Source organism: Cucurbita maxima, unplaced genomic scaffold (genome assembly GCF_002738345.1).
Source record: "Cucurbita maxima cultivar Rimu unplaced genomic scaffold, Cmax_1.0 Cma_Scf00002, whole genome shotgun sequence".
Classification (NCBI taxonomy): Eukaryota; Viridiplantae; Streptophyta; class Magnoliopsida; order Cucurbitales; family Cucurbitaceae; genus Cucurbita; species Cucurbita maxima.
In genome coordinates this window covers 3,334,100-3,349,677 of record NW_019272018.1, presented here as the reverse complement: position 1 = coordinate 3,349,677, position 15,578 = coordinate 3,334,100, and the positions used below count along the sequence as shown (strand labels likewise).

Below are 15,578 nucleotides of genomic sequence, written 5' to 3'. Positions count from 1 at the left end.
TCAATCTTATATAGCTGGTTAAAAACGAGGAGGATTGATTCGTCTGCAGACTCGTCATGGCGCGTGTGGGACACGCTCTCCTTTTGCTTTTCATTAATTATTGTTATTCGTTTCTTTGTCTTTCGTTTACTTTAATAAAATCAATAACCAATAAAAATTAAAAACATAAAAATAATTAATTAAAAAATTAAAAGCATAAAAATTTTAATTAAAAATTAAAAACTAAGTGCCCATCCTCATGTTTTATTTATTTATTATTTTTAATAAATCCTGCCGACATGCCATAACAGGTCAAACTATTATTAATATTTTTTATTATATAAAAATTTAAAACCAATTATCATCCTAAACGTGTTCACATGGCTCGATAATTCAACCATCCTAAACTACTTAACTCAAACCATTTTTGGTTGGGTTCGGTTCTATTTCTTCAATTTGAACTGGGTTTAATATTTGAAAAACTAAAAGTTCAGTTCGACGGTTTGAATTGTGTTTAATTCTTTAATATTTTAAACTCATGTTTTGTGGCTTGTAAATATTTGATATTAGTGATGCAACATGTATGGTGGATAAGTACAATTTTTAAATAATAATAAAAAAAAACAACTGGACGACCCAACTCAATCTGAAAATAAAAGGTTGGGTTGGATTATGAACTTCATTCGGGTGCTCGGGTCACCAACCCATGATTTTTTATTGGTTCAAAATATTTTTTTCAACTCGACCCATATCCACTCTTACAAAAGGGAAATCGAACCATGTTATAGTACTTTAATCATATGAGCTAGTTTAATGACATCCAAAACTTCACTTTCGTGTCCAAGGTCAATTAAGTTATATATTAATTTTTATTTTTATTAAAATATATTTAAAATACGACAACCAAAATATATTAAGGTCCAAAACATGGATGTCCCTAACAAAATTTAATTAAAAAAACCCATTAATTTTTTTATTTTTTTAATAATTAAATAAAAATATTCATACATTTTTGTATTTTGTTGATTAATACTATTAAACATCTCAATAATGCATTAAAAAGTTTTTAAAAAATACTATTATGTCGGGAGGAAAAATGGTTAGTATTTTTTAAAATACATTTAAATTTTTAAACGTGTTTAAAAAATATTTGTGAATTATTAATGCCATTAAACTTAATTATATAGTTCGAAAATACTTTTATCATTTTAAAATAGTATTAATATTATTAAATTTTATAAATCAATTTTTTAAAAGTTATTATCATAAATATATAGACGAAAAATTGTCCATCAACAGATCATATTTATCTTTTTTAGACCTTTTAAAAAAAAATTCAATAAATTTATATATATTAATTTTATTTTTTAAATTTTATAGGTATTTTTTAAAAAAAATTCAATAAATTTATATATATTAATTTTATTTTTTAAATTTTATAGGTATTTTTAAAATGCGATATTGTTATTATTATTATTATTTTGCGAAATTAGAAAATATGAAGAAAAAGAAGAAGAAGAAGAAGAAGAGGAGGAATTCGCATTGTCGAGCGCAAGGGAATTTTTGACCGAAGCTGAAAGACTCCCCGCGCACTGCACTTCACCTCTCCATTTTCTTCCATGGATTTTCAGGTGGTGGTCTTAGCCGGCGGCACTTCAAAGAATCTCGTTCCTCTTGTTTCCGAGGTTTCAATTCCTAACCATTTATTCATCTCAAATTTCCCTTCTGTTCTTCGAATTTGGTATTCTTCTCATGCTTCTCTTTGACTTTGTTTTTCTTATACGACTGGTGTTTTCACTTATAGGAGCTTCCCAAAGCATTACTGCCGGTGGCGAATCGTCCGGTCCTCTCGTACGTTTTGGAGCTCTTAGAACTCAGTAACCTTAAGGATCTCATTGTTGTATGGTTCCTTTTATTACTCGATTGTATTCTTGCATCATCCCTTGTTGCTTATAGGGTTTTTAATTTTTTCTGTGTTTTTATGTAGGTCGCTGAAGGTGAAGATGTGGCTCTTCATATTGGGAGTTGGATATCAGGGGCTTATGATGGTCGTCTACGTGTAGAGGTACTGAGCTTCTTTTTTTTTTTTACTGCTTGGCTATGGATATGAGTGAGTGCTCTGTACGATCGAATTGCCTTTTGCCCCATTCTGCCAAACGCAGGTGAGAATTAGGGCGTGCCCACTTCTTATCATGAAAAAACTAGGGACAATTTGCCAATGCCCATCCTTCTAACCTACTTTGTGCCTCCTATGAGACTTTGGGACTAGGAGTAATATTAGGAATATTCACTTGTGTTACCCATTGACTACGCCTTTTGGCTTGATTTTAGGTCTTGACATACCTTTGGACTAGTTGTGCAGGAACCTGTGGGCTTTCGGGACATAGGATCCAGGATTCAATGACTGAATAAAAGATGATTACATCAATATTTATATATAGGTTGGTAGGACTTAGCAAAGAATGTTCAGAGTTTATTAAAATTCAAAACTAAAATTTATGCATTAATCATAATATTCATCTCTAGAAAGATAAAAATGTAGTTGAAAAGACAACTGTTCAATGTGTGGGCTTCTATTTTAAATTTTAATTTAATGTTAAAGAAAAATATTGTTCCCGCATATAATATTGGAAATCGAAGTTTAAGTTTCTTTATTGCTGTCAATTTGATATCCTACTTCACTGGGAAAGGGGTATTTAATGGGCGGAATTTTTGAACCTTCGAAAAATTAACCATCAGAATTACTAAAAAAAAAAGAAGAAAAGAAAGAAAAAAAAAAAAGAAAAGAAAAAAGAAAAGAAAAAGAAAGAACCAGAAGGAAAATGAACAAGTTGGAAATTCGGGGTTGGTCTGCTTTGTTGTGTGCTTTGATTCTTGTGGAGCCTGTGTTGGCATAATTCTTGAACTCGAGACCTTTTGATGGATTTTACTTGCTCATCCTTTCTGATGTCCTCACAATCGGGTCTAAAATCACACTGTTCAGAATTTAAAAGCATTGAAGAATGCAGTCCTTTGAGTCATTCTTGATGCTTAGAAGCCTAAACACCATCGACTTGATCAAACAATCACCCTCTTCCATAGACCAGTCCATATATGTGTATATTTTGGCCTCTTATTCTCTCCTCTCTCCTTTTCCTTCTTTTCTCCATCCATAGCCTTCATCCATCTTAGTGTTCATCCATTTTAGCCTTCTTATCAGTCAGAATTCAAGTTTTGAGGAAGTCATAGCTGACCTTATGCAATATCCATTAACATCACATTCTTTAGGCATGCTAAGGGTGGGCTTGGAATTTACCGGTTAAGTAAGAAGATGAATCATTTTAGTTGGATTCTTAAATGTTTTGCTGTAAAACCTTCTGGCTATAGATCAGTAGTTATGGTTCTAGTTGATATCAATAAAAGGGACCAATTGGTTTTCTGGGAAATGATTTGTGATGCTTTGTTAAACCATTTGGGTGAGTGTAATGATCAGAATGAAGTTTCATATGCTGAGATGGTTAAAAGGAAGAACCATATTGTTGTTGTAGAATGATTTTTGCCTTATTCTACATCTCTAGATCTTTCAATTCAGTGTCAATGGATCGAAAAAGAAAAGATTCTAGAATTTGGGTTAGAAAAGCAAAATAAGTAATCTTTACAAAATCTATTGATTTAATTGTGGGTTTCCAGTTGTTTGGTCATTATAAATGGAAGGATGTTAAGGAAATATTAGAAAAGCCTCTTCAAGGGATGTTGGTCATCAACCTATTTATGGCCGATAAGGCATTATTGAAAGTGGAAGAAAGTGTTATACAAAAGTCTTTGATGGAAAATGGAGAATTTTTGGGAACTTGCGTCTGAAAATTGAAAAATCGTTGGAGAAAAGCACTCTCATCCTGAGTTTATTGAAGGTTGTGGAGGATGGATTCAATCACAAACTTACCTTTGCCATGTTGGGAACAAAGTACGTTTGAAGCAATTTGTAAGTAGCTTGGGGTCTTGTTGATATTAACTCCAAATCCTTAAATTTGATTGATTGCACCAATGCTCGTATTGAGGTAAAGAAAAACATAAGTAGTTTCATTTCAGCATCTATTGTCATCACAGATTGAAAAAGAGGAGATTTTGTCCTTCGTTTTGGTGATAGTTCTTCTTTAGAGTCTTCTTCTTTCATCAATTGTAACGTATCCGTTTATGACATTTTAAATTCTATGGACTTCAAAAAGATGAAACAAGCTCTGGAAGGTGAAGCTGTCACCTCTATGACCGAGAAAGGATTTTTAAACTCACTATGCTTGGAGTAGTTGAGACTTCTTAGAATAATATTAATGTCCCAGTCGGGTCAGAAAACATTGTTTTTGAAGTTTCAAGGAAGGTTGTTGATCAATAGTTGCATGTCAAGGAGACATTCAATGCTTTATAGAATGTGAAATTAAAAACTTGATGTTGCATTTAATGTCCAAAGTATGCAAGAGTTGGATTCGTCTGTCTCTTTGTTGATGGCCCACACAAACTAATTCAATCTGATCAATATCTCCATGTTCAAATGGTATTAGACGAGTACGGTACCTTGTCCAAGAAATGGAGAGGCAGAACTCGAGGAATTCATTATGCCTTCGAAAATTTAGAAAATTTGAGCATAAAAAAAGTAAAGAATTGTTTTATAGCAACTTATTCAAAATATTACACAAGAAAAAATCCCTCTGCCTCTTTGAATTCTATAGCCCCTACTTCATCTACACTCAATGATGATGTAATTGAAGAATCGTATTTAAGGGTTTTGATTCCTATAGAAAAATAGAGAAATAATAATGAACTTGGATCAATGGAAACAAATTATTCAAAGTACATTGTGAAAGTGTTTAGCTAGATCAACATTTTCTCTCAAACAAATGAATCTGAGGTTTGTTTGAGCGATGTGCAGTTGGATGCTTAAGTTAATTCTTTGGATGATAACACTGTGGAAGAATCCTATGCAGAGGCTTTTATTTCCTTATTTGAGTCACCAAATCAGCAAAATTCAAAGACAGAAAGTTAAAGTGTCAATTCCAAATCACATCTCAGAATCTCGAAGTTTTTCTTCACCTTCTATTCCTTGCAAATTTTCATCTTTAATCGAGCTTTGCAATACTCGAGGTTTATTGGTTGTTGTCATTTCCAAGAATCTCTTTAGCAGAATTAATTACTGAGGTTTATTAGATAGAATTAATTTCACGCATTGTTTCAAGATAGCTTTAATCTGTTCATTGGAATATTTGGTGAAGATGTTTGGCTGCATTTTTAATTAAGACTTTTTGGCTTTAGTCTTTTTCTAAAAAATTGAGCATATAACTATGAGCATGCTATGTTGTCAAGTTAAGACTTGTTGGTGTAATTGATTTATCTTGGGTGCCTCCATCCTCTATTGAAGTTATGGGGTATAACTGATTTATCTTAGATAAATGGTGAAATGCAACAAAATTTATTCTATTTAAGATAGCCTTTAACTTGTAAACTGCCCTCGGACATGAGGGGGGAAAATGTGGTCATTGGGGTTGGTGAAAAAGTAAATTGTCTAGAAAGAGTTCAAATTTCATGGTAGACACATGACCTGTCTATGATGTTAAAATCCTACAAGTTTCCATAATATAGACGTCTTTGGATATCCTACAAGTTTCCACATGACTTGATAGCCAAACTGAATTAGGGACTCTAAATAGGGACATAAAATAGACGTCTTTGGAGTTCGAATCCTTTTGAAGTTTTTTTCATGTAGTTCCCCCTTTCTGCATTTGGTGAATCCCTCTCCCTCATGTGTTTGTCTTAACCTCGCTGTGGAATTTTTTTTCCAAAATTGTTAAATTCTTTGAGTAGCAGCTTATTCATGAAAGAGTTAACATCTTAAATTAGTTTATCGAGGAAATTGCTCAGTTTGGTAGGGTCATTTTGTTGTCAGGGGCAACAGTAGACCATGATCATGTTCTTTGGAGTTACGACTTTTTGATAGTTTGGAGTTGTTTCTTTGAGGTGTTTGCCCTTTAGTTTGCGAGACACGTGGTTGCAGAGATGATCGAGGAGTTCCTTCTCCATGTGCTCTTTTGGGTGAATGGGAGGTTTTTATGGCAAGCTAGTTTTTGTGAGAGAAGTTATTAGTCTTCTATATTTCATTGCGAAGAAAGATTGAAGACAAAATTTTCTTTATTTGCCTCTATTAAAAGAATTCTGTTCTGTAGGTTACTTCTGCACCAGAAGATGTTGGAACCGTGGGTGCACTTCGGGCCGTTGCTCACCATTTGACAGCAAATGATATTTTGGTTAGACTCGACCACTTTAAACAGCATTTGCTCAGTAATTGTGCTTATTTACAGTTTTGAGTCCTTTGCTTTTCTGCAGGTTGTGAGTGGTGACCTTGTTTCTGATGTTCCTCCTGGTGCAGTTGCAGCTCTGCATAGACGACATGATGCTGTCGTTACTGCTATGCTCTGCTCTGTTCCAGTCAGTGGACCTTCAGAGTCTGGATCCTCTGGTGGAAAAGATAAGACCAAAAAAGCAGTTGTCCACAATATTGTTGGACTTGATCCTACCAAGGAATTTTTACTATATATAGCGACAGGTTAGCATTTGTATAGAATTTATCCATTGAATTTTTCTCAACATGCCCCTTATATATTGTATTTATTTTCTTCCAGCTGCTGAAGTTGAGAAAGACTATAAAATTCAGAAGAGCATACTCCGTGCAGTTGGCCAGGTAATTGTTGCTATATTATAAGGTGTTCTTTTGGTAAAAGGTCATTACTTTTAAAACCAAGTTGTTTTTCTATTGATGACCAATGTGCTTGATCAAAGGTATCGAACCAAACCTATTTGGGCCCTTTGAGGTTTCACAGTTTTTGTGGAGCACTTGATTTGCCCTGTCAATTATTTCATCTAGTTGGTTAGCTTTTCAATTTTCACAATTTCGATTTGATTATTACATTTTATAAATCCAAGTTTTAATTGTTAAATATGACTTATTCATGTTAAATGTGAACTTCATGGGTTTAAATTTACTATATCTCCATCTTTCTTTGATGTAGATGGATATCCGAGCTGATCTCATGGATGCGTATATGTATGCGTTCAAAAGGTCCCAATTTAATTATCTTCCTGGTTACTACTTCAAAACATTTAGATCATAATGTTGTTTATATCCTCATACATGTTCCCTTGTTTAATCTTCCAGATCTGCTTTGCAAGAGGTTCTAGATCAAAAAGAAAATTTCCGAAGCTTAAGACAAGACGTGTTGCCCTATCTTGTGCGGAGCCAGTTGGTTAGTTTATAATGCTACAACATATTCTATTGTGTCAACAGTAAGTGTATTTAAATTTGCTGAACTAGATTAATTTAATTTCTTCATTGAACATAGAGGTCCGAAGTTTTATCGAACGTAGCACCACAAGTGGAAGAAAATGGGAGTGAGAAGGTTGGTTCCCACAAGAACCAAGCCTTGCTTTCACGGATCCTCTCTAATTCATCTACTACAAGTTTTCATGATCTTCATGCACATGGTACTAATGAATCTATTCCTGTTCGAAAAACACATAAATGTTGTGTTTATATTCCCGCTAGTAGCAAGTATTGTGCTCGCTTATATTCAATTCAAGCATACTGCGACATTAATCGGGATGTAAGTTTATTGTATTGCTCAATCTCTCTCTTGCATCTTTATATTTCCTTGACTGAGGTTTGATTTAATGTTTGTAAGGTTATTGGAGAGGCAAGTCATCTTTCAGGTTACTCATTCTCTGCTCAAAATAACATCATTCATCCTTCTGCACAACTCGGATCAAAAACCACCGTGAGTTAAATACCGTCACCTCTATTATAGAATTCCTAATGTTGAAATGCTTTATCATAAGTAGAAGGCTGTCACTTTAATTTGCTTGTGTTTTTTCAAAGAAATATGAAAGTCAAACTTTTCCTAAGCACAAGTCAATTGGTTTAGCCATATACTCTCATGCTGTTGAGACGGATGTCACTTCCTTGTTATTCTTATTCCTGAGTTCATCTAATATTTGTACTTCAGAATGTTGGTTACTTCGTTCTTGTTATATTGGTCATTCCCCTGTACTAAATATGATGGTTTCAGGTGGGACCCCATTGTATGTTAGGAGAAGGTTCACAGATGGGTGACAAATGTAGCGTGAAACGGTCAGTAATTGGCCGCCATTGCCGGATAGGTTCCAATGTGAAGGTATAATAGAATGAGTTTTTTTGGGGTTAAAATGAGGAACTTATTGTGTTATCATTTCGTCATCTATGAAATTACTAAGGTTGTAATGTATCATCGTATGGTAATATTCCAAATTTGATCGATGTGGTTTGAAAAAATAAAGAAAGAATTTAGTTCTTATTGTTTTAAAGATAGAATTTAGCTCTTATGAGAATGTAACCTAAATTCTATCATCTGGTTCTGCTGATCTAGTTAGTTCGGGTTGGTCGAACCATACTAACTCTGAAGTTTTATGACCCCCGTCAATACAGATTGCCAATTCCATCGTCATGGATCATGTTACCATTGGAGATGGTTGTTCAATTCAAGGTTCGGTTATCTGCAGCAACGTACAACTTCAGGAGCGCGCCGTTTTGAGAGATTGTCAAGTAATTACTCTCACCTCCTCCCCTCCCCTCCCCTCGGGGCGTCATTGCTCCCCTTATCCCATCTCTCTGTTGTCATCTCCTTATATCTACTTCAACTTTCCTTCCAGGTAGGAGCAGGTTTTGTGGTGACTGCTGCCTGTGAGTACAAAGGTGAAGCCTTAGCCAGAAAAGAAAAATGAAATTAGGAAGAGAGAACATTGCCTTGAAAATGAACATTGTTTTGAAGAAAAATAAGTGTGAATTAATTACGAGGTAGTAGATGAAAGTTTTGTTGTATTCTTCTTGATTTATTTCATTGGTAGTTCTTACCTTGTTCACATTAGACAGCATTTACTTGGTCCAATTATTCATGTTTCAATTTGCTCATTGCATTTTCCTTTTGTGTAAGAGCTTCCTTTGATCATAAACCAAATATATGTTTGATTAATGGCACTAGGAGTATGATCTACAACTTGTTAAAGCTTGTTTTATGCATTTCAACGTCTCAGAACACATGTTATATGACATTAGATACTTATTTTCCAATCAATATGCTTAGATTTTAGGGCTAAATAATACTTGTATGTTCAAAATAAACTAAAAATTTACCCTAAAATATAGGTTTCATTTACTTTAGATTTCTAGAGACGTTTTGATTCAGAATCGAATAGACGTTGAATTTGGTTTATTCATAAGTGCATATGAGGTCGGAATTCCTCTCACTGAAGTAAAAAACATGTTAGGGTCGTTTTTTTATCTTTATTGTATCTTTTTTTTAAAGAAAAATAACCGTTTTTTCTACTATTATTATAGATGTTACAAGTTTAATTTTTGTATATATATATAATTATTGGATCAATGTATAAATAGCTACTAAATAATTATTTTAAAATTAATTAATTTCAATAAAAAAAATTTGTTTTTTTTTTACCCTAGTCAAATTTATATCAAACCTATGTTTTTGAATTTATTAAATTTATATAGAATATTATTTTAATTATTTTTCAAACAAAAACTTAAAAATTATAACAATTCTTTAAATTCAGGGTTAAATGGAAGCATTACCGTAAAAAATAATGTGGGTAAAAATAATATATATATTTATTTAAATACAAATATAAAGGTAGAGACTAAAATAGTAATTTAAAAAATAAAAGAAAATGGTGAATATGAGGGAAAAAAAAAAAAAAAACATTTTCCCCTCATTTTCGTACGCAGCGGCGGCCTCCAACGGTGTTTTTATTTATTTATTATTTTTATTTTTCTGAACCATTCCTTATTTTTCTTCCTTTTTCAAAACCCCTATTTCAAGCGCCCGTTCCTCCCTGGCCATTGTACTGTTCGCCCGCCGTTCCTGCCCGACGCGGTCCCAGCCGCCGCCCCGTACGCTGCAATCTCAGCCTTCGACGGACTCGCCGCTGCTCCCTCTCTCCCTCTTACACTCTTTCGCCTCTCCGAGCAATCAGAGTTTCTTGTTTCTGTCTGCCCCTAACCCTTACCGTCGGTGAGATTGCGCTGCCGCTCAGTTTAAGGATCACCCCGAGGTTTTGATTGTTTATTTATTTAATTTATTTTGTTGTGTTGTTGTGTTCACCCACGAAGAAGAAATCAATGTGGCATTTTCTTTTTCGTTTTGTTTGGAGTAAAAGTTGAAATTGAAAAGACAAAAAGCTGAAGTATTATCTTTGGGAAGGGAATTAACAATCATATATGGTCTCTGTGCAGAAACAGTTCAAAACCCAGCTCCTACGCTTTTGCAAAATCGCACGCAACTGCTGTACATAGCTCGAACGCCACTTCAAGTTTTCATTTGGCGCTCCAAGAAGGAATAGAATAAGCAATAATCTGCATATTGTAGAGGAAAATAGAAGTTTTATTTGTGTGTCGATTAGATTTCTAAGGATTTGTGGTTTTTTTAGGGTCTTTCTCAGAACTAGGTAAAATGGGTGATCTGGAAACTCAAAGAATTAGAAACATATGTATATTAGCACATGTCGACCATGGCAAAACGACGCTTGCCGACCATCTTATTGCCTCCTCGGGGGGTGGTTTGATCCACCCGAAGATGGCGGGCCGCCTCCGTTTCATGGATTATCTTGATGAGGAACAAAGGAGGGCGATTACTATGAAGAGCTCTTCGATTGGTTTACGGTACAAGGAATACTCCATAAACCTCATTGATTCGCCTGGCCATATGGATTTTTGCAGTGAAGTGTCGACTGCTGCTAGATTGAGTGATGGGGCATTGGTTTTAGTTGATGCTGTGGAGGGTGTGCACATTCAAACCCATGCTGTTTTGCGACAGGCTTGGATTGAGAAGCTTACGCCATGTTTGGTTCTTAATAAGATCGATAGATTGATATGTGAGTTGAAGTTGAGTCCTATGGAGGCGTATACTCGTTTGTTGAGGATTGTTCATGAAGTTAATGGGATAATGAGTGCGTACAAGTCTGAGAAATATTTGTCTGATGTGGATTCAATACTTGCAAGCTCTACAGGTGAGGTAAATGATGAGAACCTCGAGTTAATTGAGGATGATGAGGAAGATACATTTCAACCCCAGAAAGGGAATGTTGTGTTTGTGTGTGCGTTAGATGGGTGGGGATTTAGCGTTAATGAGTTCGCTGAGTTTTATGCTTCAAAGCTTGGGGCAAATGTATCTGCATTGAAGAAGGCCTTGTGGGGTCCTCGGTATTTTAATGCAAAGACGAAGATGATCGTTGGAAAGAAGGCCTTGGCTGGAGGAAGTAAAGCTCGACCTATGTTTGTTCAATTTGTGCTTGAAAGACTTTGGGAAGTTTATGGGGCTGCTCTAGAAACTGATGGGAATAAGGAGGTGCTTCAAAAGGTTAATAGCACATTTAATTTGAATATACCAGCTCGAGAACTTTCTAACAAGGATCCAAAGGTGGTTCTTAATGCTATTATGAGTCGTTGGCTTCCTCTTTCAAATGCAATATTATCAATGGTTGTTAACTGTATGCCTGACCCAATTGCTGCACAATCATTTCGAATATCACGGTTGCTTCCAAAGAGGGATGTCATTGATGCTGAAGTCGATGTCAATGTGCTAACCGAGGCAGATCTTGTCAAGAAATCCATTGAAACTTGTGATACGAAGCCTGAGGCTCCATTTGTTGCTTTTGTATCCAAGATGTTTGCAGTGCCAGTTAAAATGCTTCCAAGGAGGGACGATCATGGCGGGACTACTAATATTTCATCTGATGATGGTGGCGATGGTGAATCAGACGAGTGTTTCCTCGCATTTGCAAGGATATTTAGTGGGGTTCTTTATTCTGGACAGAGAGTTTTCGTGCTTTCAGCTTTATATGACCCAACAAAAGGGGAATCGATGCAAAAGCACATTCAGGAGGTTGAGCTGCATTCATTTTATCTAATGATGGGCCAAGGCTTGAAACCAGTGACCTCTGTAAAAGCAGGAAACCTTTTAGCAATTCGTGGTCTTAGCCATCACATACTGAAAAGTGCAACTCTTTCATCCACAAGAAATTGCTGGCCTTTCTCAAGTATGGCATTCCAGGTTGCGCCAACCCTGAGGGTTGCACTCGAGCCATCTGATCCTGGAGACATAGGTGCCTTATTGAAAGGCTTAAGGCTTTTAAATCGAGCAGACCCTTTTGTAGAGGTAACTGTTTCATCTCGAGGAGAACATGTACTTGCTGCAGCTGGAGAAGTCCATCTTGAGAGATGCATAAAGGATTTGAAGGAGAGGTTTGCCAGGGTAAGCTTGGAGGTCTCTCCACCTCTTGTATCTTATAAAGAAACAATTGAAGGCGAGGCATCTAGTGTGTCGGATTATTTTAAAGTGTTACCTGCAAGCACAGAGTGTGTCGTTAGGAAAACCCCAAATGGTAGATGTGTTGTCAGAGTGCAGGTACTAAAACTTCCACTTGCTCTAGCTAAAGTACTTGATGAAAATTCTGGTGTTCTGGGCGATATTATTGGCGTCAAGTTGGGGCAAAGCTATAAAAACTTGGAAACCAAGAGATCAACTTTGAGGGAAAATGAGAATCCAGCAGAAACATTAAAGAAACTCATATCAGATGCAGTGTGTAGCAATGTATCGTCGAAGGATGACAAACATAATGCACAGTGGTCAAAGCTTCTTAGGCGAATTTGGGCACTTGGACCACAGCAGATTGGTCCTAACATTCTGATTAACCCAGATCCTAAAGTAAATGATTCTGATTGCTCTGTTCTTATTCGGGGTTCATCTCATGCATCACAGAGACTGGGTTTCGTGGACGGTTCTTCAAATGATGATTTGGATGCTGAAACATCGTCGGTAAGTGATGTTGCTTCTGTAGCATCATCAGAAGGAGCTCAGACATTAAGCATGGAAGCAGCATCTCTTGAGAACAGTGTTCTATCTGGGTTTCAGCTTGCTACATCAGCCGGGCCCTTATGTGATGAACCTCTGTGGGGGTTGGCGTTTATTGTCGAGGCTTCTATTTCTTCATTGCCTGGGAATTCAGATGAGTTCGAACCTCCCTTTCAATCAGAGAATAATACTATCTTTTCCGGGCAAGTTATGGCAGCTGTAAAGGATGCCTGTAGAGCAGCTGTACTTCAAAAGAAACCTCGGCTTGTCGAAGCCATGTACTTCTGTGAATTGAACACTCCCACCGAGTATTTGGGTCCAATGTATGCTGTACTTGCTCGAAGGCGAGCCCGGGTTTTGAAAGAAGAAATGCAGGAAGGTTCACCTTTGTTTACTGTGCACGCATATGTACCAGTTTCAGAGAGTTTTGGTTTTGCAGATGAGTTAAGGAGGTGGACTTCAGGAGCTGCAAGTGCTCTTCTAGTGCTTAGCCATTGGGAAGAACTATGTGAAGATCCGTTCTTTGTCCCGAAGACGGAAGAAGAAATTGAAGAGTTTGGAGATGGTTCTAGCGTGCTTCCCAACACAGCCAGAAAGCTCATTGATACTGTAAGACGGCGTAAGGGTCTTCCTGTGGAAGAAAAAGTTGTGCAGCATGCAACAAAGCAGAGAACACGTGCTCGAAAAGTATAGAGATAGATCACGTCATGATTTGTACGAGTACTATAATGCAATACATCCTTAGAATTCAAACCTTTATGAGGCAATACATCCTTAGATTACTATTCAAATCTTTTTATTTACTTGTCTTCTTCTTTTCATTTCCTATCAGGTTCCTGGAGGGGGCCGGGGGGGACATAGTCTGTAGTACTTGTTGATTGTAAAATGATTGTTGGTGGAACACTTATAACTTCCAATTCTTTTCATTTATATAGTTTTGATCAATTTTGGAACATTTCCAGCTTCCAATCTTGTTAGGTAGGAAAAGAACTAGAGAAGAAAGAGGAGATAAGTATCAATGGAGTTTGTAACTCTAGTTGGCATCTATCTAGGAAATTCTAACTCCAATCCTTTTTATTTATAACTAAGCTTTGGCTTTCCTGTCTGACAGATTCCTGCTTACATGGGAGATTTGTATTCGGCCCGGTCCATCTGGAGTTCGCTTGGGAAACAACTTTTGGAGGTTGCTCCCTGACATGGCCATTCGGGACGTCATGAAGCTTGGACGACGACACCCTTACCAGCCTGAAAGGTATGAAGGGCATCCATTTATTGTTTATGGTTGAAACATTTGTGCTTATTTGTAGATTTTTGCTTTCTCAGTATGAGGTTAGTTCACCTTGTTCGTGAGAAACTAGTGGTATGATACAGGAAATCTGGGCCAAACATTGTAAAACTACTATGTTCTTCTTCCTTTAATCTGTTTGTGGATGATTTTAGAACTTCATGAATCATGGAAATGAATATAAAAGGAAAAAATATGTGTGTAGCAAGTAGTAGATATTGTCCTCTTTAGGCTTTCCCTCTAGATTTCAAAACGCGTCTATTAGGGAGAGGTTTTCACACATCGTTATAAGAATTGTTTCGTTCTCCTCTCCAATCGATGTGGGATCTCACAATCCATCCCCCTTGGGGGTCCACCGCCCTCGCTGGCACACTACTCATGGCACACTACTCAGTGTCTGGTTCTTGTACTATTTGTAATTGCCCAAACTCATTGCTACTAAATATTGTGTTTTTTGGGCTCCCCTCAAGGTTTTCAAACTTGTCTGTTAGGAAGAGGTTTCCATACCTTTATAAGATATATTTCATTTTCCTCTTCAACTGACGTAGGATCTCACGCTCTCTCACTTTTTGCACATGTTAAATTGTTAATGATAGAGTGGACCAACAGTAATTACAATGATGATAAGCAAGCAAATGGGCTTCATTTGGTTATAAATTCCCAGGATTCTCAATTCAAGGTGACCCAACCCCACCAAGTTGCTTTGACTGACTTGGTTAGTTCGATGAGATGTTTAACAAACAGTTGCTTTTGCTTTGACTCAGTTCTTGGATGGAGGAAAAGGGTCCTTGGAAGCTCGCTGCAAATATGGTTGTGGCACTTGGATCTTGTGAAGGTGGCTGCGGAGGTAAGTACATGTCATGGCCCTCATAGCCACTTGATCTATATCAAAAATTCTCTCTTTAACTTTCTCAACCATCGAGAACCACCCAGTCTCAAGCCCAAAAAAGAGTCATTTGGAACCCATGAGGAGCATTTAAGTTATACCAGCGAAATGTACGTTAATGTACGTGGTGAGATCCTACATCAGTTGAAAAGGGGAACAAAGCATTTTTATAAGGGTGTGAAAACCTCTCTATAGTAGATGCGTTTTAAAATCTTGAGGCTGATGACGATACGTGGTGACCAAAGCGGATAATATCTACTAACGGTTGGTTTGGGTTGTTACAAATGGTATGAGAGCTAGACACCGGGTAGTGTGCCAGTGAGGTTGTTGGGCTCCACTCCCAAGTGGGACAGATTATGAGATCCTACATCAGTTAGAGAGGGGAACGAAACATTCTTTATAAGGGTGTGGAAACCTCTCCCTAGTATACACGTTTTAAAATCGTGAAGCTGACAACAATGCGTAATGGGCAGAAGCGGACAATATCTGCTATTAGTGGACTTGGGCG

At 36.6% G+C, this 15,578-nt stretch overlaps 2 protein-coding genes across 6 annotated transcripts; both read left to right on the top strand.

Annotated features, from left to right (window-relative positions):
- Positions 1–1,493: 1,493 nt before the first annotated feature.
- LOC111466916 (translation initiation factor eIF-2B subunit gamma-like) lies at positions 1,494–8,954 on the top strand. Of its 2 annotated transcripts, XM_023111600.1 has the most exons (13): positions 1,494–1,664; positions 1,784–1,879; positions 1,967–2,044; positions 6,171–6,251; positions 6,331–6,550; positions 6,627–6,685; positions 7,014–7,063; positions 7,160–7,247; positions 7,344–7,604; positions 7,683–7,775; positions 8,067–8,171; positions 8,462–8,578; positions 8,686–8,954. In XM_023111600.1, the coding sequence occupies exons 1-13, from the start codon at positions 1,599–1,601 to the stop codon at positions 8,755–8,757; spliced, it is 1,386 nt and encodes a 461-aa protein (XP_022967368.1). In that variant the 5' UTR covers positions 1,494–1,598; the 3' UTR covers positions 8,758–8,954. The 2 variants fall into 2 exon arrangements, with proteins under 2 accessions (XP_022967368.1, XP_022967377.1); XM_023111609.1 differs by lacking the exons at positions 1,494–1,664; positions 1,784–1,879 and adding an exon at positions 5,894–6,073.
- Positions 8,955–9,842: 888 nt separating this feature from the next.
- On the top strand, positions 9,843–15,240 carry LOC111466269 (elongation factor-like GTPase 1). 4 transcript variants are annotated; one of them, XR_002714350.1, is made up of 5 exons: positions 9,843–10,101; positions 10,283–13,662; positions 14,011–14,151; positions 14,781–14,863; positions 14,949–15,240. XR_002714350.1 is itself a non-coding variant. In XM_023110894.1 (2 exons), exon 2 carries the CDS (start codon positions 10,500–10,502, stop codon positions 13,590–13,592), a length of 3,093 nt encoding a protein of 1,030 aa, XP_022966662.1. In that variant the 5' UTR covers positions 9,843–10,061; positions 10,283–10,499; the 3' UTR covers positions 13,593–13,854. The 4 variants fall into 4 exon arrangements, 2 of the variants coding, with proteins under 2 accessions (XP_022966662.1, XP_022966649.1); XR_002714349.1 differs by lacking the exons at positions 14,781–14,863; positions 14,949–15,240 and having other exon boundaries at positions 14,011–14,299; XM_023110894.1 differs by lacking the exons at positions 14,011–14,151; positions 14,781–14,863; positions 14,949–15,240 and having other exon boundaries at positions 9,843–10,061; positions 10,283–13,854.
- Positions 15,241–15,578: the final 338 nt, after the last annotated feature.